Source organism: Adelges cooleyi, unplaced genomic scaffold (genome assembly GCF_023614345.1).
Source record: "Adelges cooleyi isolate 19-005CV unplaced genomic scaffold, UGA_ACOO_1.1 ACOO_flye_CR_arks_rails_tigmint_CR_PRNA_1, whole genome shotgun sequence".
In the NCBI taxonomy this organism is placed as follows: Eukaryota; Metazoa; Arthropoda; class Insecta; order Hemiptera; family Adelgidae; genus Adelges; species Adelges cooleyi.
Window position 1 is genome coordinate 4,486,511 of NW_026095751.1, and position 27,876 is coordinate 4,514,386.

The window sequence follows — 27,876 nt, forward strand, 5'->3', positions numbered from 1 at the left end:
CTTTAGAATAATGCCCCTAAATAAAAGATTTAATATCTTAAACTGTACATTTTTATACAAACTATTACATAATATTATAGACTGCCCCGAAATAATCGAACGTTTAAATTTTAGAGTAAACCAATCTAATTCCAGAAATAATTCTACTTTTTATCTTTCTTCTACCTCCTCAAACTATATGCTATATACCCCTGCAAATATACTTATGTCTGCAGGTAATTCAAATAAAGACTTAGATTTATTTAATACTACCTTACTTAATTTGTCTAATATTTGGTCTACTTATCTTTTATTTCTCTGCTTTTTGTTATCATATTTTTCTCTCTTCTATTTCCTCTACTCACATCTATAATCCACTATACTCACAATATAACTGTTTTATTTATATCATGTTATTATTATACATTATCTTTTAGTTTAAATACCTAAATAGCTATTTAATATTTGTATATATTTATACTTTTTTTTGTTTTATCTTATTTATATATTCACATTACTTGTAACCCATAATATGTGCACTTAACACTTAACACAAACTGTCATTACACAATATTTTTGTAATTGGAATTTATTTCCGTAAATAAATAAATTATTATTATTATTATAATTAAAAATAACATCAGGAAGAAATTTATATACCGTACTCGCAGTAATACAAGAATTTTCAACGTTATGGTTTTCATTAAATACGCTTTTTTTCAACTCAAAACAACTAAACGTTTCTAAACCGAATACGAACACATATAAGTAAATATGATTTTCAGACGTTTATTATACAAACCTACATTCACGATTAATAGTTTTGCTGGTATAACACTCCGCATATGGTGGATTATTCCCACCATATATATATATATATATATATAAGCTTACTGATCAATACGTAACAATCATTATTGAACCGGACACTAATGAGAACAGGGCTCAAACTATATTTTATTTGAACGATTCGGAAAAGGTCAGAATTTCTGTTTTATAAAAAATGTTTTAAAACTAAGTGACCGAAGGTGAATTATCTTATAGTATACATTATACAACCAAGATAATTGAATAACTTTTTGTAAATTGTTACACATATTATATTATAATCATTTGTGATTACCGTAAAATAACATGTTCGACAGTCTTTATAGGAAAAAATTTTCTTGACAATCAAAATGTTTTTTGGAATGGCTGCTACAATCATAATTTCGTATAATTTCAATATAATTAAAATATATCAATGTTTTTACAAGTGTTAAACTATAGGTATTTTTATAATTACTCAAAAAATCTACAATAAAAGTGGTACAAACGTTTGTGTGTTTTCAATTATATTGAATTTAAAGTTTATACGAAATATTTCGTTGTACAAATGTTTATTTTTGTAGTTGGCATTGTGTAGGCAAATTTTCACTCGTCTGAAAACAATTCCAATTTATCGGTATTAAAACATTTTTTTTCTATAAGTTTATTTATAATGCATTTAAAATTTAAATGCATTATAAATGGTAGCATTGAACAATTTCCATTAAAAATTACTCGTTTAGGTAAAAGACCAAAATAATTAAATTCAAAAGCAGTTTGTACGTTAAAAAAAGCAATACTCACATAAACAAACAATATTTCGTACCAAGTTTTCGAATGATCACCGTGTACACCAGTGGACGATGCGATTGTTCTAGAGCTAAAATTTAAAACAATGGCTGATATCGGTTAAAAACAATAACTGCTCAAGTATAAAATTACAACGCTTTATCATTTAAATAATCACACAGGCATTTTGATTGCCGGAATACGTGACTTACTTGCCGCGTTTCCTACCTCACTCTACCGAATGGCTTATAATAAATTCTATGCTAAACGATCAGTTCCGCAATAACCATGGCAATACAAAATTCGTTCGGTTTTATTGGTTTGGAAACGACAGAAAGTTTAAGGGGTTAATTAAACCAATATTAGTCCATTAATTTGCAAAAACTATTCACCGAACGTTAAGCTTGGTCCTCTGGTCGTTATTGCGTTATATTAATTGTCTTTAGCGATTACTTCGGTTGTAATAACACTGTTTGCCTTCAACATTCTCGCACCTTCTAATCTGATTTCATTATATATTTTAGTGTCGTGTCGATTAGCAATAAACAATTGGGGCAGTGATGGATACATCGGTGGCGCAAGCCGTGAGGTTGGGACGTACACATTTTTAAATTTATTTTAAGTACACATTCAGTCTAATTTTTACACCTTAATACCAGAAAACCTGCTCTAAATTGGGAAATAAAGAAAGTTTTTTTTTAATTACACATAGTAAAGTTGTATTAAAATTGAAAGATTATGTCAAATTTTAGGGTGTTCTTACTGAACTTTTCAAAATAAATTGAAAACATTTCTTTTTAAGTACCTTAATACGTTTTAGAAAGTTTTAAATTTCAATATTTCAAAATATTTGGTACTAATTTGATCACTTATGTGGTTATGTAGAACTTTGCGCGCAGAAAACAATAATGGGCGTATACAATACAAATCGTTAGTCTTACGTACCTACATAATGTGCAGGTATGGTATTTTGTTGTGTACTGTTTAATGGTACAAGTTTGTTCGTATTGCACTAAGACGGCAAATTTAATTGAATAGTCAATAACGATTTGTGGCCATCTGCGGATTGCCTCGTAATTAACTAAAAGCTTAAACACGCCGTTTGCTACTTGTTTTGTTGGGGTGGTCCAAATCAACTAAACTATGCATACGCGTTTATTGGAAGACAAGCGAGCCACTAATTCCTCCAGACTTTATTTTTTTTTTAATAGGACAAAACTATAAAACATACTATAAAAATGACAATTTTTTTAAACTATATGAATAGAGTATATTATTGAGTATAAAGTAAAGTCAGCTTGTATTCAGTTTCATAGCCAAAAAAACCATTGTCTCGTACATTCTTTGGTCTTTGTAAGCATTTTAATTTTTGTACGTAAGTTCGGCAGCAATTTGCTATCTTTAAAATAAACATTTTTCATAGATTAAAAAATGCTTATTCACACTGACTGGTGTATATATATTATAAACCAGTCCAGTACGTTTTTGAGGATTTTATATGTTTACATTATGATAATAATAATAACATGTATTATTTATAACTTTAAAACACTTGAAAAATATATTAAAAACTAATTTTAGAAGCGAGTGTTTACATTTGGCTTTGTAAGCTAGATACATAAATTATAATATCGTTGGTATGTGCTTTCGTGCGGGAGTAAGCTTCCCGTGCACGTTTGGTACAACGGAAGTTCATACATACAATAAATAAGGATTACATTTTTTATACTCATTCACACCCTAATAATTCATTAACTTGTAATAAATAATAATTTAATACTATTGCCATTAAACATAACTGAGGAGAAAATATGGACCACGATAAAATGGTCTACGATAGTATATTAAGGGGTATAGTTTTCATTTGTAATATAAAAAAAAATATATTTTCAATTGAAAATATCAATAAAATAAAACACTAATTTATTTAATCAAATGTTTTTTTTTTTTATAAAACCAATACGGTTACAATATAAAAATATATATATTATTGGGTTTTCAAGAAGTATTCAAGATTAATGAATTGCATATTATTATTAAACTTTGTTGAATGATCTAAACTGAAATAGTCTTTAGGTTCGTTTCAAGTTGATTTCACGTTTATCCACCCAATAATATCTCTTCGATGAATTTTGTGCAAATTGTGCGTCAGCCTGTATAAATTATATTCCACTTCGATAAACGTTTTGAATTAATTCGTATTATGCGTAACGGCCAACAAAGTTAATCGCGTTCTATTGTTTCTACTTTACAGCTTTAATCTACATTCATAACGGTGTGGTTCACTCTAGCCAAATTCATACTCGGTTAAGATACTATCGGTTGTGTTAATAATTAATATTATATTACTCAGCACGGCTTTTGAATGAACGTATTTAATTTTAGTTAGTTTTTAAATGGACCCAACCTCTAGATATAATCGGGTAGGATACTAGTACAATACGCCAGTCTTATTCTATAGTTTATAAAAATCCTCAGTGTTAATAATATATAAATAATATTTTAGTACATCCTGTATTCTTAGAAGTTAACCTTACTGTTTTCCATGTCTATAGTTAATATTATCATATTTTTTTCTTAAAGTAAACCACTCTCTCTCCTACCCTCTACCCATGACTCTCCCACCTAAACATGTTCGATCTAGCGATGTTGAATATGCGATAAGGAACTCTCCTCATCACAAAAGCCCGGGATATGACCTAATCACAGCTGAGGTAGCTAAACAACTTCCCAAAAAAACTTTACTTCTCTTAACTCACATCTATAACTCTATACTTAGACTGGCATACTTCCCTGCTTTATGGAAATTCTCAATCATCATTATGATCCCCAAGCCTGGCAAACCCCCCGACTCTATATCCTATACTCTTGGAAAAAAGCTTATTTGCACAGCTGCCTTCCTTGACGTGTCTCAGGCATTTGACAGAGTATGACATAATGGCCTACTCTTCAAACTCAAATCTATTCTTCCACCATACTATTTTCTTTTGTTTAAATCTTATCTAGAAAACAGACATTTCGCCGTTCGATCTGGCTTCTCCTTATCCGAAGTATCACCAAGTACCTCAAGGATCGGTATCTGCGCCTCTACTTTTCAATTTATTCACCTCAGATCAACCTACCACCCCTAACACTACGACTGGTGACTTTGCCGATGACAAGGCGCTTCTAGCCATCCATTCCGACCCTGAAATAGCTTCAAACCTCGTACAAAATCATCTCAATCTCCTTTCAACATGGTACAAAGACTGGGGGATTAAAATCAACGAAACAAAATCCATTCATTGTACATTCACACTAAAGCAAAAAGTCTGCCCTCCCATCTACCTCAACAATGTACCTCTCCCAACCGCCCAAAATGTCCGATACCTAGGTCTACATCCAGACCGCAGGCTAACTTGGGCAACCCATACCCATAACAAAAGACTTGCCTTAAATAACCGCTCTCGCCAATTACGGTATCTCCTCACGACACAACATCTCAACCTAAAAAACAAGCTCCTACTATATAAACTCCTACTCAAACCGATCTGGACATACGGTATCCAACTGTGCGGTGCAGCCAAACCGTCCAACCTAAATAAAATACAAGTCTTCCAATCAAAATGTCTACGCCAAACAACCAAAGCTCCTTACTATTCTGCTAACGACACTCTACATAGAGATCTAGCCATTTCAACAGTCCAAAACGTTGCAAAAACTTTCTCCAAACGCACACACTCCAAATTCCTCAGCCATCGTAATCCCTTGATTTCCGAACTATCCACCAACGCAATTCCTGGTGACCCCAGAAGGCGACTTAAACGTACCTGGTGTCGTGACCTACTAAATTAAAATATGTATATACCTTTACTTCCCCTTGATTTTGTATTCAATCTCATTATCTCACAATAGCACATTTAAAATAAACTCCTGCCCTTAAGTGCCTCCAATGGGTGGCTTCTTCTCTCCTGCCTCAAGCCATGTCTCCTCCATCACATACGCTTATTGTAAAATAATAATTACAGATCGTGTATTTTAATAATAAATGTTAAAAAAAAAAATTTTAAAAAAATATATTTTTTCTTGTATTTTTGCTTTATGTATAACAGTGAAAAGTATCAACCCGACATATCCATGGTTATATATACTTATTATATTAATATATTGTACTCGGAAATGGCAGATCCTTCGAGGGCTGTTTAAATTAAAAAAAAAACGATAATGTATTCAAACGAATCAACATTTTAAATTATTAATAATCAAATTAATTTTATTTGCATAAAATATACCATTCCGAGTATACTTTTTGATTCTTTTTCAACATATTATTATGTATTTTATGATGTTTGATAACAATGTCCAAAGAACTTCATTTTTCAAGTTTCAGCCGTTAAATTATTTTTTTCCTTACATGTGTGACTTCGTAGTATTACACAGAGAAAATTAATATTTTGTTCCAAAAATGTTCATTATCGCGTCATTTAAGTATACCGGACGATTCATCTACATGTATATAAAGGTTTCTTAAATATTAAATAATGAAGGTTTATATAACCTTCTAGGAAGAGATCAACACCGTTAGAATAGGAGCTGCGTTAAATTTATTTTTAATGAAACTGCTTATTATTGAAGTTTAAACATTAAATAGCAATTTGACAACCTTCTGAGAGTTTGTAAGTAATGATTTACGACTTACCTACCTACTAGATATTATGCAAACTTCCCACTTTCCAACAGTTAAATACTTAAATAATCAATGTTTAATTTAACACTAAGTTACGATACCTGTTCCAAATATGTTTAGAAAAATGTTTAGAATATGATAGTAAATGAAATTAACATCGAATTACTTTAGTCAAATTGTATGTGAGTTATATGGATTATGTAGGTATTTAATAGAAATATGATATGTGTTTTAGATGGAACAGTGCCATTAGTCCTGCCAACACACGAAACTCTTAAAGAAGTCGCAGAACAGTTATCGTGGTTAAGACTTAACGGCGGTGGTCATAAAGCACCCACAGACTGTGAAGCCCGGTACAAAATCGCCATCATTGTACCTTACAGAGATCGCTTGTCAAACTTATGCACATTTTTGCTAAACATTCACCCGTTTCTAACAAAACAGCAATTAGATTATACCATATTTATTATTGAACAATTTGGTAAGTACACAATCATGTATAAAAAACTATAAGAAACAATCAATCGTGTAGTATAGTTGTTTGATTAGTAAATGGTTTGAATAAACAGGCTAGATCAGTTTTACTATTAATACCGAAAATTATGACTTCTCAATAAAACTCATATTTTTGTTTGAATACAATAACGACAAAATGATTTGATTAATATTCTTTTTTCAAATCTAAAATTCCCAACTTGGCAGTAAAATTGTATTTATGTATAGTCGTATCAAACTGGTAGTTTTTTATTTCTAGATAGATTTGTACTAATTCTAAACGCAATAAAACATTTCTGTGGTTTATAAGGTATCATCCCAGATGCAAAATCATACTGCTCATTGTTATTAATATTGCTTGTTTAACCTAGTCAGAATACTACAATTCCTAAAACATTGCTTAAAAATGAAAATGGCAAGGATCAAAAAGGCACAATGGTTTTTTCATGACATTTGACAGTTGGACAAATTTACGTTAATATACAGCGAGAAACAGGTTTATTGATAAAATATTCTTTTGTCACAGATTATGTGATATTTTCATATAATCTGTGCTTTTGTGGTAAACGGTTAGTGATTGATAAGCGAGATAATTCTAAATTTCGGCATTTATTTTGTACGAAAAGACTCATATTTTTGCTTTCACCTAAAATAACCCTTTAAATAGACAGGTTGTTTAGGAAAAACTTAAGCAACACGTCTCGTGGTTATATAATATAGTAAAGAAATAAAATAGCGAAATGTTTAAATAAACCCTTAACCACAATAATAACACACTATAGCGCATACGGCAGCAATGCAAAACCACCATCAGCGCACACAACGGACTCGCAGACAGATTGTATTATTTGGAAAACGGTAATGGTGTTTACCTTTTTGGTTGTCACCGTTTTAACTTTCAGGTGGAAAGATCAACAAAAAAACATTCTTAACTTAAGCCCTATTTACCTGGGACCAAACATAATATAGGTCGTTGTCTAACAAAAAATTGGTATTTTGAATTCATCGAGATTTATTTAAATTATTTTTATTGCAGGTGACGGATTATTCAACCGAGCAATGCTGATGAATGTGGGATTCGTGGAAGCGTTAAAACTGCGTGAATTCGACTGTTTCTTCTTTCACGACGTCGATTTAATACCGGAGAATGACAAGAACATTTACAGTTGCCCCCAACAACCGCGACACATGTCCGTTGCTATTGACAAGTTCAAATACAGGTAAATATATATGCCTATATGGTTTTTTTTTTTGTCGTTTTAGGTTTCAAAAAGCAAAGAAAGTAATAAGATTATATTCTCGGAAAAACCTTCCCTGAGCATCCGTTGCATATAGTATACTATATGACATTATGATATTAATATAATATTATATAGTATATTTTACTAAACCGGAAACTAATTAATAGAGATTTTTCTCATTTAATTTGTTTTGTGTATGTGTCGTTAAGCGAGTACCGTTAATTTTGCGGAAACTCGGTAGCTATAAAGGTTTGCCAAGTATTCGTTCAAGTGCTGAAATTTACCCCACAAAAAATATTAAACTCTTTTAGGTCGGTTTATTATAATCGTTCCCGTACTATTTTATACGAATAATAATTTAAAAAACTGTTCTCCGCTCTGTCTATACCGTATACGCAAAACTAATTCCAGCGAAAAAATCTCTTTGGTTAATTGTTGTAAAAATAAAAATATTTTCTTTTAAAACTTTCGAGACTTGAGAAAAAACAAACCCCATAAAACTTTTATCTACGCGTTTTCATAATATAAATAAGCAATCATTTATCCGAAAATTGAGTAACCATTTATCGATTCATCTCAGCGTAGTTATGTTGGTGACATAAACTAGTTTTAATTAAAATTATCTTAGCGAATGTGTTATTTTATATGTGTATATTTACTTTTTTAGAAAATAATGTTTGCCAGTTAAATAATATATTTAATTGCAATAATTCATATTATGATATTATTAATTATAATTTTATTTTTATGGATAATTTTCAACCATTTAGTCCTTAAGCAGACACGTGACTTTTGATCATAACTCACACTTAAATAAAGTGTGGCCGGCGTACATTTCTTATCTGAATCACAATGTAAGTAAATGTGACTAAGGTACATTCCAATCGCCTGCTTCAGGAAACATTGCATTAATTTATACTACTGTCATTTGTTGGTTTAATTATAGTCAATTATATGTAAATTAGCAACATTATTATTGTTAACTGGTGTTAAATAAATCACAATAACAATTTTATTGGTACTAGATTTATCGCCGAGTGTTGCGCCAATTTTTTTTTAACACAGCTGTGGTATAATATAATATAGTGTAATTTAGATCCATTAACAATGTGCCGAGTATAAGCAAAAGATGCCAACACAATTTAAATGAGTCAGATAATTAAAACAAGAGGAAACAGTAGAAAATAAAAAGTTGTTAGAAAAAATAAAATCAGTAGAGTGCTGTAATTAACTTTTTGAATTGGAGAGCTCGGTGTTCTGTGCCAAAACCAGACACTTGTATTTGTCCAAACGTTTCAACAATAACGATCAAATAAGCTGTCATTTGCCAAAGGGAAAAATTAATTTTGAAAACTCTTCCAATTATAAGTTCTTGTCTGAATTTCTCAAATATGTGAATTCGTCAAAACTCAACTCTATAAACTTTTTATAAAGTTTATTGTTTACAGTTATAATTTTATTTTTGCAAGACATGGGTAATTATGTCCAATTTTTTATTACTTATATAGGTACTCAAATAATATTATGTACTTAAACTCCTGAATACATTTTTTTTTTAATAACCTAATAATATGTTAATTTGTGTGTTTTATTACGTTTGAGTAAAATCTTTGAGCGAATAAAATATAAATAATTAATAAACATAATTTTTAAGAAAATTAAATAAAAAGTTAATCTTAAAAAAGTAAAATGGGGACTATACGTCATATTATCATATTTTATTATAAGTTTTCTAATTTGCTTATATCGAACTTATGTTCTTAATGTATTGTTGAAATTTGAAACGCAACAATGTAAAAGAATATTGTATTAAATATATTTATAATTTTATAATAATCTTGCTAAGTCTTTCTATAGAAATGCAATATGAATTCTAAAACTGATATAAATTTCTCATCGTGTGTCTTGGAAATCGACTTTTTTCTAAATGTGGACTGTCGTATTTAATTTATACATATATAATATGTTGTGTGTGATATTGTATGTATGATATTATATTTGAATTATACACACAACTACGTGTAAACGGACAGTTTGTAATAATTTTAAAGATAAAATATGTATGCATTTTGAAGGTATATTTTCGGTTGCGCTATGCCAAAATAACCGCGTCCTGTGTTGTACCATAATATTATTCATTTAAAATGCAAATATTTAATATATATTTACATAGCTACCTTGCGGCTTGACTTGGCAACATTATTTCTACCTTTGGGTTAAACATTTTTAATATTGTTTTCGTGTGTTCGTTTGCTCGTTAAATTTTTAAAGCAATTGTTAAAACGGGTTTTTTTTTAAATAAAAAGGAAAAAAAGGTTAGTCGTATTTTATTTCATTCAAATATTACGCAGTTAATCGCACATGCGTGTGAATTTATATTACATTTTATTTTTAATCTCTACGAGTTTTCGATGCATACATATGGGTATTATATTATGTGAAAATAAATTCCTGTAATGCGTCGGTACCTAAATATCCCTATCATAGGATAATACAAAATAGCGTGGTACGCACAATATTTTTTTGTTTAAATGCCATAACTTAGCGTTGAGCCACCATAGTTTTTTTATACTGATATATATATATATATATAATATATATACTTGTTATAGAGCTTAAAACTATTCATGCCGTGAATTTTAACGAACGTCTATATCTTATATAGACTAAGCCTTGGGGGCGGTCGAGTTTCACATGTTTGCTCGTTATGCTGTAAGGACCTTAAACTTTAAGAAGCAGCGTGTACACTTTCAGGGCAGAGAAAGTTTTCACGGAGACATCTTCAACACGAACAGCAGTCTTAAGCAAGATATAAAACACTGGTACGTTTTATCGAGCACCCGTTTGTTCCGGAAATTTCATGAATATTTTATCGCCTCGAGTTTACAAAGTAGAACCTATAATGAGCGATTTGAACGCAACCCGGGTTTGATTTTCTTTGCACGTACAAACTTGTACATATATCATCAATTGTTGCTTTCACGATACATTTCATTAATCCGTGTTTATCTATTTGCTGTGCACCAAGTGATTTTCCTTTTGTAAAGATTAATTACACCCATTACTTATTCGGTCTTATCGTCACAACTGACAACAGTGTGTTGTTGCAAAACATAAAATCGGAAATTACTAATGAGAGCTTTAAAACAAAGCATATCTTACGAAACGTTATTTTTTACCATAATATTTCGATATGTCTTCCGACACAAGAAATGTCATATAAATGTATTATTTTATATGTATTAAATTATTTTAGTAAAAGTTTAATTAAACAAATTCGATTACCACAGCAACTGTATATATTTTTTTAATATTATAGGTATATATTTTATTTGGTTTATATATTACAATTTTTTAAATAGTCTTTAAAATGTTCACATAGTTTTTAATATCAATTAGTTTGTAAGCCATAAAATTATTGTTTTTTTAATTTTTTTAATTTTATATATTTTATAATAAATTTGTATTTTTTCGTACAATATTTCTATATTTTAATATCAACGTACATAGTAAATTAGTAAATAGTGACGCAAAAAAATATTAATTTATGAAGAGCGAGAATTTAAATGACTGACTTCATGATAAATTGTCTATGATTAGCTGGTAATCAAAAAGAGGAACACAATGTTTAATTTTTAATGACAATCACACAGCACAAAATGTATTCTCTCTTTCTCTGTGTTTTATAAATATATATTATATGTTTTTTTGTTGTTAATTTTACATGCAGTCAGATTATATCACGCATGATTTAACTTCAAACCGCAATCACATAAAACCGAATTTTCGTCGAACCATTATGGTTGAAAAAATAGAATCAGTAATGAGCCAATCACAAAAACGAGCACGATTCAAGTGGAAAAAAAGTGCAATAGTGCGCGGCATTTTAGTTTTCCATTTTCAAACCGCTATACTTATATGTTCTCGCCTGTATTTTTAATCAAGAGGAAAAATACTATGAATGTCAAGGAAAAAGAATAATCCCTTATGTATTATTATAGTGGTTGCATACGGGAAATTTTATTGCAACAAGTTTTTTCAAAAACTATATATGTATATATTTGGGACCAGTAAACGCCAAGTGAACCGATGCGTAGTTCGTATTATGGGTAGAGTCTTAGGCACTTGTAGACCGTATACATACTAAAAACATATGTGCGCGCAATACCGCCGGTATAGTATCCCAAGTGGGCAATTCTCACAGTGTATTATGGCGCAGGTATACATATAGAATATTATTTCCTTGAAGGTTTCTTGTTTGGTTGCACGACAAATAATTTCCAAAGGCCGTCTCGCGCATTAAACGATGGAGTTTTTATATTCGACTAATAGCGGCCGCGGTCGTCTATAGTGTTGGAAATGTTTGGAATAAAGTTAGTTTTTAATTTAATTTTCTCCATTATTGGAAAATCAATTTATTCATCCCGAGTGCGACGGATCGATAGCTAATATTACTGATTTATATAATAATAACATGAATATATTTTTAGGTATCACAGCTTTCGATAAAATAGTTTTCCAATAAAGTATACTGACGGAAAGAGGCTTAAGATTAATTTTTAGTACGATCTTAAAAGCAATATTTATTGACGGTAAAGATGTTTATTATTTTTTAATATCAGAATATGTAATACAAACATTATCTAAGAATATAATGTTATACTTTATATACCATTACTTTGAGCCATCATATTATCGAATAAAGGCTATTAAAAAAATAAAAAATAATGCCATACTGTATGCTTGCGCAACTATGTATTATAATAATAATAATAATACTATTCTAAAGTTTTGTGTTCTATAAAAATATACAGAGAAAACAATTTGTAAAAGACGATGAAATATCAAAAGAATACATTTTAAACTAATTTGTGATATAAGATAAAGTTTACGAAGAATCCGGACATTGATCTTAAAAAAATTCTATCTGATATATTTTGTTCCGGAACAAATAAAAAAACAAAATATTTTAACTTAGGAATAATTTCTAGAACTTTATTCGGATCCATACAAATTATTGTTTCAAACTTTCCCTGCAGCCAAATGTAGACACATTTTCAGTTAAATCAAAACTTATTTGAGTAAATATTTTTTTTAGTTATTCAAATGGTACAGTAAACAATTTGGTACTGTATATTTATATATTTTTTTTCATTTGAATGGTTTTTAATATTGCAATAACCTGAATTATAATTTTGATTCTTTTTTTATTGAAATATTAATACAAATTTTAAATAACTGTACAAAACTCATTTACTCGGAAAATAATTATTAAACAATTTCACTGTAAGTCGATTGTCATTTATGCTCATAAATTAAAGTTGATTTGAAGTAGACATTTTTTTTTAAGTATTTAAAGTTTAAGAAGGGATTATTATCATTCAACGATTTTTCTAGTCCTTAAGATGATTTTGTTATCAATCGTGACCAATAAAAATATAATTTTATTACACTTTCAGATTAAAATATTAATTTTATTGTATGGCTTACGAACATACAAGGGCCAGTAACGTAATGAACAATGTAAAAATAAAATTATAAAACTAAGTATTACTTACTATCAAATATCAATCGCGTGTACCACAATCCCTATAAATCAGCCGCTGTCCAAAATTATTTTCAATTATCTATTTACCTTCATAAATATACTTAATTTTCCCTGAATATATTATATACATTTTTTTAGAGATTGGTTAAGTGTACGAAAGAGAGTGAGAGACCTAGGAAGTGTAATTCATTTATGGTATCATGATAAATAGTGTGCGGATAAAAAGAGAAACATTTTTTTTTTTTTTTTACTACCCCTCTGAACTGCGTTTAAAACTGAAACAAACATAACCGTGGTTTAAGGCCGTAGGTTTTTATTATAATTATTTATTATTATATTTTTCATAAATACAAAAAAGGAACGTGACACGCGGGTGTTTGTATATATTATTATAAGTGAACAAAAGGGGTTGGCGGTGCCGAAGGATTACACCGACACAAGGGTTTACATTATCTCGAAATGAATAAAACGGGAGGGGAAACCGGAAACGCGATTTTTGCAAATCATTTCAAAACGCGTCATATCCGTATTGCACGCGTGCAACAATTCATCGACTTTGTACGACACAACTACCGTATTGGTTCACCGACATGATGTTTTATAGTAACACGCTGTTTCTATACTATTTTTATTTTATGAAATATTATGTACCCTGCGAAAATGTCACGAGATTAAACGATTTCGTCGGTTTTATGTGTCGTAAAAAGAAAAATAATTTCTTGTTCCGCAAACGAAAACCGACCAACTGAAAAGTTATAAAATAAAAAAAATAACAATACCGGCTAAGCGATAAACCCATAAATGCAGTACGATTACTCAAATAAAAATATATTACGGCGCTTTTGAACATATTGTTTTTCTATTGAATTCATATGGTACTGCACTAACTTCAGCAATAAGAAACCACGATAAAGTATTATCTTTTTATGCAATAAAAAAATGGCTTAAGTCCACGACCTTAACTGTTCGGGGAAAATTATATTAAAAATATCAATAACAATACAAGAAATGCATTTTTTGTTTTATTATGGTTATGGACGATCACAATACAATTTGTGATATTATAGCAACAGTAATGTTTGCATACCAATACATTTCTATACTATTGTCGGTGAAGACTGTGTAGATTCAATTTTACAAGTATGTTTGTGCGATTGTCTAATAGATGAAATGATTAAAATTCGGTCGCGATTTGGTTTTCATTTTAATGTGTTTTTTCGCTATCTATTGAAACTAAATTTGCACAGTCTCAAGGAATGCGATTCTGATGAGATTTTTTTTTGTTATTTTACCATGACAATCAATATTCTTTTGGTAATGGTGGTTTAGCAGTATTTTTTAAAATTATTTTCAAACCAAAAAGTCATCTATTATATTTTTAACAATAAGTTCCTTCGGTTCGTGAAAATAATGTTAGTAACCTTTTTTTTTTTTTTTGAGTTAGGTACGTGTTTTTACATGCGGTGAACTACAGAAGTAATATTGCCAACAAATATTGAATACAAACGGTCTGCATTATTTTCTGCTCGTTACCAACATATTTGCAATACCCTTCAAAGAGCTTTCCTGAACCATACACGAAAAAAAAAATTTGACGCTTTAGTTATAAAGGCAATAAAAATAAATCGTTTTTTCACTACACCAGATCACAAATACTCGTTATTTTATTTTTTGTTGCAGCGTATGTCAATACATTTAGAAGGTTGAATTTTATTTATAAACTCTTACAAATGAAAAATGTATTTTAGTTTATTGAAAACCATTGTTTAATCTATGAAAAAATAATAAACCAAGTGTGTCCTAATTTGATGTTAATTTGTTTGACTTAACCAAAAATATGATTATAAAAGTTGTATAGTATCAATAGGAAAATTAAGTACACTAGACAATATATCTCATGAGATTTTGTGTTTTTTTATAGTTATTTTGAGAAATGCCTTTTTTTGTTAGAAATTAAAATTGATAAAACTAAGGTTTAGTTTTTACTAAAATGTGTTGCTCTACAATTTTTTTTTTTCGTAAATACTAATTTAAGTTACAATTTACAAGAACTTTCATTAAATGTTTTATGAGTCAACATTTAGACTTTAGTAACCGTGATTGATCATTAGCGTAATTACCTTTGAAAATTAAATTAATCTTTTTTTTTTGTACAGCTTACTCAGTAGGAATCTTTTGTACTAAATACTAATAACATTAAAAATCTAAAATTAAAAAAATATGTTTCAAAGATTTAATTTAATTTATACTGAAAAATGTCATCTCAATCGTTCAAAGACGGATACAAGGTTAATCGCTTGTCCGTTCCAAAAAAGACGAACAATTAATTTAAAATGTACAAAACTATACTTAAATACTGAAAATATTTGACAAGTACCTAAAGTTATTCGACTAATACCTTTGTTTTTGCTTCGGTGCGGAGCTGAGAAGGTATTGGTTTTACGATGTTTTTAAACATTTTTTTATTTTTGTGCCTGGACCCACGATATCTCGTAAGCCGTTGAACCGATTTCTTCGTGTAGCAACTTTATATATCACAAATCATACCTGGAAGGTACTTTATCAGACCACGAATTTTAAAAAGTCACCTCTTCCCTAACAAAATTGAGAAAAACACCCAAAAAATTTACAAATTTTGTTTTATTTCTATTAACATCTATTCTTTGAATACCTATTATCAAAATAAGAACTTGCATTTTACAAACAGATGATACATAACATTCAGTTACTCAGTAGCTGTAACCCAATTGGGTAGGTTATTAATTATTTAATTAATATTTACATGTAACTTAATGTTTACCCTACTCAAACTTTTAACTTTTGAGTAGTAAAATGACACATAAAACTAAAGTCTCGTCGTATTAAATATCGTTTTTTTAGGTGTTAAATTTGTAATCATTTTAAGCTCTAGTTTACGTGCAGTCGTACGTAAAGTTGATAATATCATATAAAGAGCACAGGGGAAGAAGGGTAGTAGTCCATTTATGAAAATTGTTTTTCAGTATATGCCATTAATTTTTTTTATTTATGTCAATAGATTGTTTAAATGAAAACATTTTTTAGTAGAATAGCACTTAATGTGATTTTTTTTTTTGTTCTTATGTAAGAGGGAGAAGAATTCATTGACTTTATTTTTGCTATACTTTAAAATTTTCATACATGGACTACTACCCTTCTTCCCTGTGCCCTTTATATTACTTTTGTTGTCTTATTAATAAAAATAATAATCCATATTTGTTTGGTTTTGCGTTATCAGATTGCCGTACAAGGACATATTTGGCGGTGTAGTTGGAATGAGTCGATACCATTTCCAGTTGGTGAATGGTTTCAGTAATATGTTTTGGGGATGGGGCGGTGAAGACGATGACATGGCGTCTCGAGTTAAATCCCATGAACTCAACATAACTAGATATCCACCAGACATAGCCCGTTACCATATGCTTTCTCACGCTAAACAAAGAGCCAACCCGAAAAGGCAAGTACTAATTTTGTTTATTAAAACAATTTATTTTAGTTTTAGATCATTCCCGATTTCATTATACTTTGGTTTACATTGACAATGCTTTTACTCTTTATAATGTAAAAGTATGTTTTTGACATTTAACCAATTATTAGGTTTAATTTATACCCCCATAACAAATAACAAACAATGCTTACAAAAACAATATTATAAAAAAAATATTACAACTAGGTATATAAATGTAACTTTATAAATGTGTACTGCTGCTATGACACAGTCAATATCTCAAAATATATTAGACTTTTTTAAATTATCCTTTTTTGTACTTTTATAGTTACAAGCCCAATTAAAATATAAAAAATAACAATTTTAAAAAGTCTAATATTTTATAAGATACTGAGAGGCTCATAATAAACCAATCGCCCAATATAGATATTAGATATGTTATTTTACAACTATAATATTATCAGTTAAATTACTTTTTTGCTGAACTCCTCACACACTCTTAACTGCAATACGTGCAATATTAATTAGTAATTACTTACATCTATTTTGTTTGTGGAAGTACAAAAGTTGTAAAACTTTAGAAACATTTAGAAAATTGTAACCTTTTTATAGATGCAATTTTAAAACTATTTGATAGCTATTAGTATAATTAATTTAGTTAAATCTATTTTATTTTTTTGTAATTGCTTTAAAAACGAATTATTGAATACTTGTATCGAAAACAACGTACGAAGCACGTCATATGGTTTTTATGCGTCATCAAAGTAGTAAGATATTATTATATGCAGTCGTTAATATACATTAATTTAAAACTATTTAAGTCCATTCGGGATTAATATACATGAATAATGGATTTTAATGTGCGTTATCTTAATGCGAGTAAATTAATTCGATTCATCGGGTTGAATAAAATCTTACTCCGGGATTAAAAATTACTTGTGAACTCAAATTTTAATGCGCATTACAAACAGGCTTATATGCATCTTAATACCGGATTAACTTGACGAAAAAAATAGTCACTCCTCGTTGGTGCTCCAATAAATGTAGGTGTAATTAAAAATGTTTGTAGGAAATCAGAATACTCCATTAAATTACCTATACGTTCGGTATACCTCTTGAATGGGGTTTAAAATAGATTCTCATAATTGTTTAGTTGTGTAAACTATTTTCTATTTAAACGTCTCGAAAAAGTCAAAACAATTAATAACCGTTCGTATCTCTATTATTAATGTGTATGAATATTTTTCATTATACATAATATGACTCTATACTGCAATACATTATTGTGATAAAAGCGTCAGGCGCAAAGAAAAATATATGTTTTATACTTCAATCTTTCAACAAACATTTCAATCATATTTCTTTTAGAGAAGTAAAATAATGAAATAAAAGATTAATAAAATATCAATTTCTCAAAGTATAGGTTTTTCTGCACAACAATATTCAATCATACTTTTATTATTGTTATATTTTTTAAACTTCAAAAAGTTCCTGGAATTACTTTTTGAATTAAAATATCCACGGTTAGATATTTGTTGATGTTATTATTATTATGGTTATTAAAACTTTTAAGTGAGTTCTGGTCGGATTTACACACCAGATAATTTGTTTTATTTTATCCAACAAGACAAAATATGTGAATACATTAACAAAAAGTTATACCGCTATCCATCCTGTAACGAGTTTGTAAGCCTAATTTGGGTTGTTAATTTTGATTTTCTATCGTAAATAACAATCTTAAATCTTAAGATTTTAATTTTTGGTTCCCTATTATATAATTAATTTTCAAATAATTACTAATAAACAAAATAGCGTCGTTTGCAGTAAAATAGCGAAAAAGTGGACTTGATGATTAAAATATATTCAATTGTATGCACTTTCTATTTGCTCTTTCAAACTTGATAAAAATGTCAATCAACGATGTAGGTATGCACATTGCACACTGTATTCTGTTAAAGAATAATATTAACACCAGTTTTTTCAATGATAATCAGCGTGTATTTTTTTTTATAGTTAAAATGTAATTTCTATTACATTTACGCCTATAATCTATAGCTCTTGTTTGTTTTATTTACAAAAATTAGATAAATACCTTTTCAGCTTCGAATAGAATATGTATTACGGAGAAACTACGAAAAGGATTAAAGCAATTGTGCAAATACAACCAAAATCACTATATCAGACCTTTGTTATAGTTTTTCTAATATACAGATATCTAATATTAAGTATACAACTAAATAGTCTAGGTAACATAACTAATATACTCCGGCCCACGAGAGAAGGACCAGCGCAGATACCAAAACGCGTTACTATTGTATGCGCCTACGCAGCCAATAGTAACGGACTTGGGTTTGTATATCCTATAGCTTAAACATGAGCTATTTTCCCAGACTCCACGCTAAGTGTGCTAAAAGAAACCATGGCGTATTAATGAGTATAACGTTTTTTTTCCACGGTGAATAGGTACAGACGTGTCGACCAGCAGTTCCCTAATCTACTTAGAGCTTTTCAAGTCTTAACGCAATAACTGGATTCGACCCGGTCCCGAAACTCACTGGCTTGCCCTCTGGGCATTTGTCTGAATAGCCTGATGTTTTTTCCTCAATTTTTTTTCTCTGTCTGTGTTCAACGTTTTGTCGAAAACTGTATTTTAAAAGCCGCTCACGCTCGCCTTTTGACGTGCCTTACACGTGTTTAATCCAAGCCAATCAAAACGTTCAACCGGCCGTTAATAAACGGTTTTGTTTTACGATTAGCTTCGATATGGTTTATTTCAATGCACTTCAACCCGGTAGTTCGACAGCCCGGAATTATTATTATTATTATTATTATTATTATTACTGTTGTTACATCGGTTGGTCATAAAATATTTGTTACATTCCGTGTGCGAATATATCGAGTAGGTCGTAAAAAGTCTGACGGACAGTCATTATACGCACCTTTTCACCTTTCCGCCCCTCTGTATGCATGTGTGTATTTATATATATATATATATACTGGTTTACTGTATTATATATTACACTGTGAGTACATTCCTTAGCTAGGGTGGATTCAGAGGGAGGGGGCAGTAGGTCGTTGGCCGTATTTTAGTGTTCGCTATTTACTCATCGTAGTTTTGGTGCAGTTTCTTTTCTGTTCTGAATTTCTTTTTTTTTTTAATTTATAAATTAGTTGTAAATAATGTAAAATACTAAAAGTTCACCCCTTCCCCTTTAAAATCGAGAAAAACACCCTAACAAAGAACAACCTTTTCAACTTTAAAATAAGGCACGCTAAAACTGAAAAATGGTTAACCAATTTGTAATATAATTTGTAATACGTATTTATATGCTTTATACTTGTCGTATGACAATAGGTTTATTATTAAAATGTGAATTTATTTTCCGTTAAAAAAACTGAATGATGTATCTATAACAGTTTGTAAAAACTGTTTATTGTATCAATTTTTTAATAATCCATTTTAACGACCAAAAACACACAGAACACTGGGAGTACCGATTTAGTCCTCCCATAGCGGATGTAACACTAAATCTTTGACAATAGTAATAACAATATCGTATCGCGTAAAGGAAATTATATTATCATGTTATAAGTTATGGATGAACGATTTTGCTTGTAACCAGGCCGTGTACTGTATTTTATTATGTTGTGCTTACCTATTCACGTTGTAGTATTATTGTAATCGGCGAAAATCAATTGCTCTCTAAGGATACAGCCAAAGGCCGTGACAAACACCGCAACTTGCTGAGTCCACATCGAAAATTGGGCGATACCGCACGAGAGGCTCATAGACATAATATAGAGGGTTGTATATTTTTGTCAGTTTGCCAATACAAACAAAAGCCTATAATATATTTATCATTTGTGGACAAAATTATCCGGGTGGCTGCTAGATAAGGGTTATACGACCTAACCCGACCGTATCATAAGACAACGTTTTTTTAAGGGGTTCAATATAGGCAATTGTTTTTGTAAAACCTACTTAATACCACGATGCAGTATATGCATAATATAATATATAATATATAGTATAATATCATTATATGATATTATACTATAAGCTTTGTACTACTACCTTTGTTGTTGAAACATTAACAGGAAAAATAAGTAAGCACCTACTTGTATAAAAATGTAGGTACCGTGTTATATCATCAGACCTTCTCGTGTACGTATCCGACGGTAATATTAAATGTTATTGAAATTCCATATTTTTATTAAAAAACTATACAAAAAACGAAGGCTTTTACAAAGACCATCGACAACGTGGAAATAAAAAAATATCGTGTAAAACTCGGTACATTTGCCGCCCTTAACATATTTTTTTTATATTTTAATTAACGCGTTGGGGACTCGACTCGAACGGTCTATACTATATATACCCTCGTCCTTTATGTCTTAACCATTATACAGACATTTTTTTCCACTGCTTTCGACCGGTACCAATTTTAATTACACGTATGATACTAGAAAGGTACATATTATAAAGGTACGAAGGTATGTGACAAAAGCTGAAATTTTTTTTTTTAAATCATTATTGAATAGGTTTATAGTAACAGTAATTAAATAATTGTTTCAAATTATGTGATTTTTCATGCGATTACAATGTTTTTACAAAACCGTAAATCTACCTAAAGTGTATAAACACAAATATCCATTTAGAAATGGTTTTTAAAATGCACTACGATTTCTTTTAATCTTACGTTGATTTTTAGTAAAAAGATATTTAAGTTATTTTTAATAAAAATGAACTAATAACTATTGAATTTCATCATGTAATAAATCAGAATTTAATTATCGTCGATGTACACAATTAATTGCCTTCATCCTTCTATTATTTATATAGTATTTTTATTTTTTGTACCTATCTATATTATTAACATATGGTCAAAACGAAACACTCAAACCTATAGATAATAGAAATATGTTTTATACATTGTTACAAAACAATACTTATAATAGAAGGGAGAAGAGTTCTTTAAGACTATGCCTATAGTTTTAAAGATTACCTCTTTACCAGAAAAAAAATACCCAATTAATAATGTTCAAGAAAAATACTAAACAAATAAAAACTATAGAATAAAAATCTTAATATCCGTGCTCATCTATTTTAAATGAACTTTTTTTCCCGCAAAATAATTAAAAATAAATATTATAATTAGAAAATATAATTTTCACTTTTTGATATGAGTACATCTGTAAATTCGGAGTCATGTACCATGAATATTTTGAGTGTTACAGAAAGATTTTATATTTGATTTAACGCGGCACAAAGGATGTGTTAATATACCTACTTAATATCTTAAAACTACTGGCTCGATTTACTTGCGTAGTTTTCTTTTTAGTTTGAAGATAACTCCTCGAGAAAGAACAGCAAGACGTATTTGTGTAAATATCTGCGGTTGTAGCTCTGACTACGGCCTAATAGTTTTTTTTTCTGTCAGTAGTGACAACTGTTTAATTATACATTAAGTTTACTAATTTTGTTAAACACTGGAAAAAATAGTGTACCGAAATGCGACGCTTTACAAGTTTTTAATTATAAAAACAACCCTTTTCTAGCTTAAAGACATTTTTTAGCTGGCTTGGCGACTTTTTGTAATAAACATTTCAAAATTACCTTTCTTAATCACTATTCCGTGTATTTTTCATGTCCTCGGAGTATCCCTACGCCGTACTATTTTCTGAAGTTAAGCACGGGGAAAAATGCTTAAATCATACATATTTTGACCGGGTGTATTTTTGTTTTTTAGATACGAAAAACTGTTCAGCGGGCGAAAACGGTTTAAGACGGACGGACTCAACCACTTGGCGTATCAAGTGAAATCGTTTCAACGCCTGTCCATGTTTACTTATCTGTTGGTCGACATCACTAAAATATGATTGAAGACGTCAACCACTTGCCGTTGGATGCACTGCCTCTCGACGTTCTCTCTTAGGAATTTCTTTTTTGTCTCTTGATTTGATTTTTTTTATTTTGCTACATTATCACTTTGAACATTGATTTTTTTATAGCGTGTTATAAAATCAGTGAGGACTATTACTATTAGTAGTATTATTATTGTTGTTCATTATATTACATTTTTTTTTATATATATATATATATATATAGAATTCTAAATCAGGGTCCAGCGTTGCCTGATGCGGTGCTAACAGCGAGTTAAACATGTACGCTGTTTGCGTAATGAATTACTATTATGTACTTACAAAAAAACACATAATACTTAGGTTAGCCCAAAAAAATGTATAATACATACATCTCCATCCACTCCAGCTTAATCCAACCCGATGTCAATCTATGTGCGCATGACGTACATATTACAGGCCAAACATACATATTCATACAGATTTTAATGCGTCATACATTTTTTCTATGTTTTACTCTTATGTTGCTCTGTGTATTTTTTTTAAATACATTTGCTGCTCGTTTCGAGCAACATTAAATGTTAATCAACAGCATATCATTAGCCCAAAGCGTAACGCCCACTCAACTTGATTCGTATACTCAACGAACTTGTGTGCACATTCATATTGAGCACACCAAAGACAAGTTCGACTGAAAAAAATCCATTATTATTGTTGTTGATTAAAAAAGTGCAAATTCACATAACGGTTATGTCCAATGGATTAGGGGACTGACTGCCTCGTTTAATACTTAAGGGTAATATAGTTCTGGTACTTCTATAAGGCATTTCATAATTATAAGAAGACATTTACGTTATCTGGTTCTGGTTTTTAGAGAATAGAGAATATTAACAAAAACTAAATTTTTCGTTAAATCTGATTTCACAAAACATAACTATTAACATAAAAGTAAAATTTTATTTACTCGTACATATTATCTTGATTCAATGTTTTTTTTAGCACGGTCTGTTTTCTCGAATACCTACTTAGCTGTTAGATTTTATTAAAGCTACTGTATGTACGTATATTACTAATAAATATTCACACCAATTTGTTCGTGCGATATTTTCTTATATAAATTTATTCCATTTTCAGTAAACCATTTAATGGTAGTGAAATATAAACTATTAAATGGAAAATATAATAGATAATTAAATTACCGTTGTTCCGTTAGATGTGGATTTCGGGGATCAATACGGATAGGCAATTAATTTTAGGGTAGGCCTAATTGTGGGTCAATACGACTCTGTGATATTATACTTCATTATATTGTGTATTTCTCTTTCATTGTAATTTTTTTTTGTTTGTACTGTAGATAGCAGGGCCGGCTTGAAGGTATAGTGAAATAGATGCGCATAGCCCCGAACTTATCAGGACCTCACGCAAGGTCCCATATAAAATTTATTGTCTTCTGCCAAAAAGATATTATATACTATCAAATCAAAGTCGATTAAATTAGGTTTAAATTGTTTTATAAAATAGTCATACTTCCCAGGAAATTTGTCCCATCGACATTGGCCGCACTTAACCTACATATTTATTTCCAAGCCGGTCCTAAGCGACGGGCAATTTTTATCACGTTAACCGCCCTTTATTATTAATTATGACAGTATCTCTGAATTTAACTATAAATAAACGAAAATTAAAGACTCGTAGCATTATAGTATTATTATTATAACATTATCGTAACACAAATGTACCGGTGTTTTTAATGAAAAAACATTGAATATAATGTAATAACATAAATTATTATAGTGTTATTTAAAAAATGTATGTTATTTTTTAATTTACATGGTACATTTCATGTTATAATATATAGTTCTTCTCATTTTGTAATATTTATTTCAATGTAAGTATTACCATTTATTATGTATCTAAATGCTCTCTCTCTCTCTCTCTTTCTGTAAAATAATATAATTATGATATACATATTAATTGTAATTTATTTTTTTTTGTTCAATTTCATCATTACCCGTTATGCAATAAGCATATTTTTGTAAGTGACATATAATACATGCATTTACATTTTAGATCATCGAGTTTAATTAAATATTAATTATAATTTAACAATTTATGCACACGGATAAAGCATAAACTTCGTTACTTTTTTTATAATATTAATGTATAATACAAAAATTAAAGACAAACTTGACTAAACTGGACGCATTGAGTATGCTTTAGAAACCAATTAACTATTTAATTTATTGTCTTTAAATTACTTTTAATAGAAACTATCAATATTGTAAAAATTATATGTCTTGTTACAGAGTATTCATTTTTTTTAAACATATCGTCTATTCTATTATTGTCTTACTTTATTATCTCTACTTATATATTTTGTACTATACCTACTTACGGGTCATCCGTAGTCTGATGAATCAAAACTTTAATTTTACAGTTCGAATAAACTCAAACACCAAATGTGTCTCACAGTTTTATAGCGATTAGGTAGAACCGTTTTTTTTCAAAACATTTAAAAGTTATGTAAGATGGCACATTCGTGTTGAATGCATATTCTAGCAAAAAAAATAACAAGCGTTAAAACTCTTTAAAAATAATTCCATAATTTATTTAAGACTCATTAAAATTAATTCTCTAATTCATTTTAATGTAATTCCACCAATCATAAGCCGATATAAAAACCAAAATTGCATTTATTGAGATACCAAGTGAAGTTCATAAAAAATTAAAAAATGTTGTATACGGGCTATCATCACGTCTTTTGTATATGATACCCTTTTTTTAGTTAACAATAATTTTTTTTTTTTTTTGTAATATTTCAACACTATTATTTTGTTTAATTATCAGTAGGTACTATATTATTAATTAAAAAAAGGTTTACCGTCTTATTACTGTTTTAATAGATATTAGTTTAACTATATGTTTCTTCATTGTATATTATATTTTATAATATAAGTTATATTATACTAGAACCTTCTCTTTATTCAGAAATCAACAACCGTTTAGTTTTTCATAGTAATTTATCATTTATACAAATATTAAGAGAGCATCACACCGCCCATTTTTAAGGAGTAAAGTATAGGCAATTTTTTACAAAACCTTAATTTAAAGGTTAAACTGTCATGTGTAATTATTAGTTCAATAACTAGGACTCTTTTTTGGTAGTTAATTTATTTTATGGACTATCACAACATTCTTGAAAGGGATTTAAAAATGTTTTTTCATCTCAACTTGTGCAGACTGAAAATAACTCGCTTAATTTTGGATTTAGAGTAAAAGCACCCATTATAAAATTAAAAGAGAACAATATTCCGGAGGGCAAAACGGTGCGTTTTATTTCATTTTTTTATGTATAACGCTCAATACATAGTTTAGAAATAACGACTATTTTAACATTTTTAAATGACAGTAGCTTTCCAAAAAATTAATTTTTTTTTAAAAAACGCACCGTTTTGCCCTTCGGAATATTGTTTTCTTTTAATTTTATAATGGGTGCTTCTACTCTAAAACCAAAATTAAGCGAGTTATTTTTAGTCTGCTTAAACATGTTTTTACCACTAAAAATTACCGGTGCGACGCCCTTTTAAGTGTACATATTGTGATTATTAGAATCTAACGCTGGCCTAAAATAACCTCATCATTTTTTAACCACTTGGTCAGCCTACACCAAAACATAAGTATGCCTAGATAGCTGGTCTTATAATGATAATGATTTTTAAGTTGATCTGAAATAAACGATTTTCCGATCGATACTATTATGAGTTATGTACACACAAATGCCAACTTGAATTATTTAATTTTTAACAAAAGTGCCTAATTATTTGTAACCGTTATAAAATATAATTATAGCTTGTTCAGTGGTAGAAACTGATTCGTCTGACGTGACGACCGGCTCTATTGTATTCGCAATTCGTTACAACTTATTATTGTTAATTTGTTCAAATCGTTTATATGCAATGATAACGTTAGAATTTAGTAAAATTGTTTACCGTTATTTAAAATATAATAACGCAATATTATTTTAAATTACATAGCAGCCAATAAAACTAGTGTAACTACTTGGTACGAATTCAAAGACATTCAAAATAAAGTAAAAATAAAAAAAACTTTAACTACGAGTACAATTATATTAATCGGTCCTCAATGTGATACTTAATATGATATACTATTACATATGTGTATTATATAGGAAATGTGAAAATAACAGGTTTTTTTTTATCATAAATTAGCAATAAAACATTGTCACAGGATACATTCAATCTATTCTGTTATTTAGTCATACTAATAATAAAATTGTAGTATTTTATAATAATTGTAATATAATATCTCAATATTAAAAAAAAACTAAATCATACTGTGACAGGAAATACAAGATTTACCACAAAACTGTTTGAAAATACTTCATGAAAATTAGGAAACAAATTTAATTATTAAGTACGTATTTTTGAAATAATTTATTTGTGTTACAAAAAAAATGTAAAAAAAATGTATTTTCTACCTGAATAGGATATTAAAAAATAGCTAAGCCTGTAGGTAGCAATTTGTATAAACATTTTATTATTGTTATGTATAAATCGGCAGGTGATATACTTTTTTAAATTTAAACAAAAATGTGGTTCTGGACAAAAATTAACGTACTTCATTGCTTTTTTTTATATCTTTTTATTCCTTTATAACTCAAACAAACTTAACTGATAATCTCATTTAGTTTAATTACAAAAAAAAGCAATTTTATACTAATAGAATTTACAACTATTCACAAGAGATAATTAATTTTCTTTTTCTTTTTTATTAGATAAATGAGTATGACGTTTATGGCTATAAAGAATGAACAAAAAAATAATAATGGAACAAGGTTAATATTTTATGTTATACTTTACATGATACATTTTATACAGCTGTCTTTTATAGCTACATGTCTGAATATGAATTATGATAACTAATATGTACGCACGTTGAATACATAATTAACTATCTTGTTTGAATTCATGCTGTCATTTTCTGAACTAAGGTAGACTTTGGT

At 29.2% G+C, this 27,876-nt stretch overlaps 1 protein-coding gene across 5 annotated transcripts in view; it reads left to right on the forward strand.

Moving 5' to 3' along the window:
• Positions 1-24,603, forward strand: part of LOC126834736 (beta-1,4-N-acetylgalactosaminyltransferase bre-4-like) — a 64,069-nt gene extending 39,466 nt beyond the window's left edge. For all 5 annotated transcript variants that reach the window (XM_050566888.1, XM_050566905.1, XM_050566896.1 and 2 more), the window contains exons 4-7: positions 6,477-6,722; positions 7,773-7,956; positions 16,782-17,000; positions 22,742-24,603. In XM_050566888.1, coding sequence (XP_050422845.1) covers positions 6,477-6,722; positions 7,773-7,956; positions 16,782-17,000; positions 22,742-22,871 — 779 coding nt within the window. In that variant the 3' untranslated portion in view covers positions 22,872-24,603. The remainder of the gene's footprint in view (positions 1-6,476; positions 6,723-7,772; positions 7,957-16,781; positions 17,001-22,741) is intronic.
• The last annotated feature ends 3,273 nt before the right edge of the window (positions 24,604-27,876 follow it).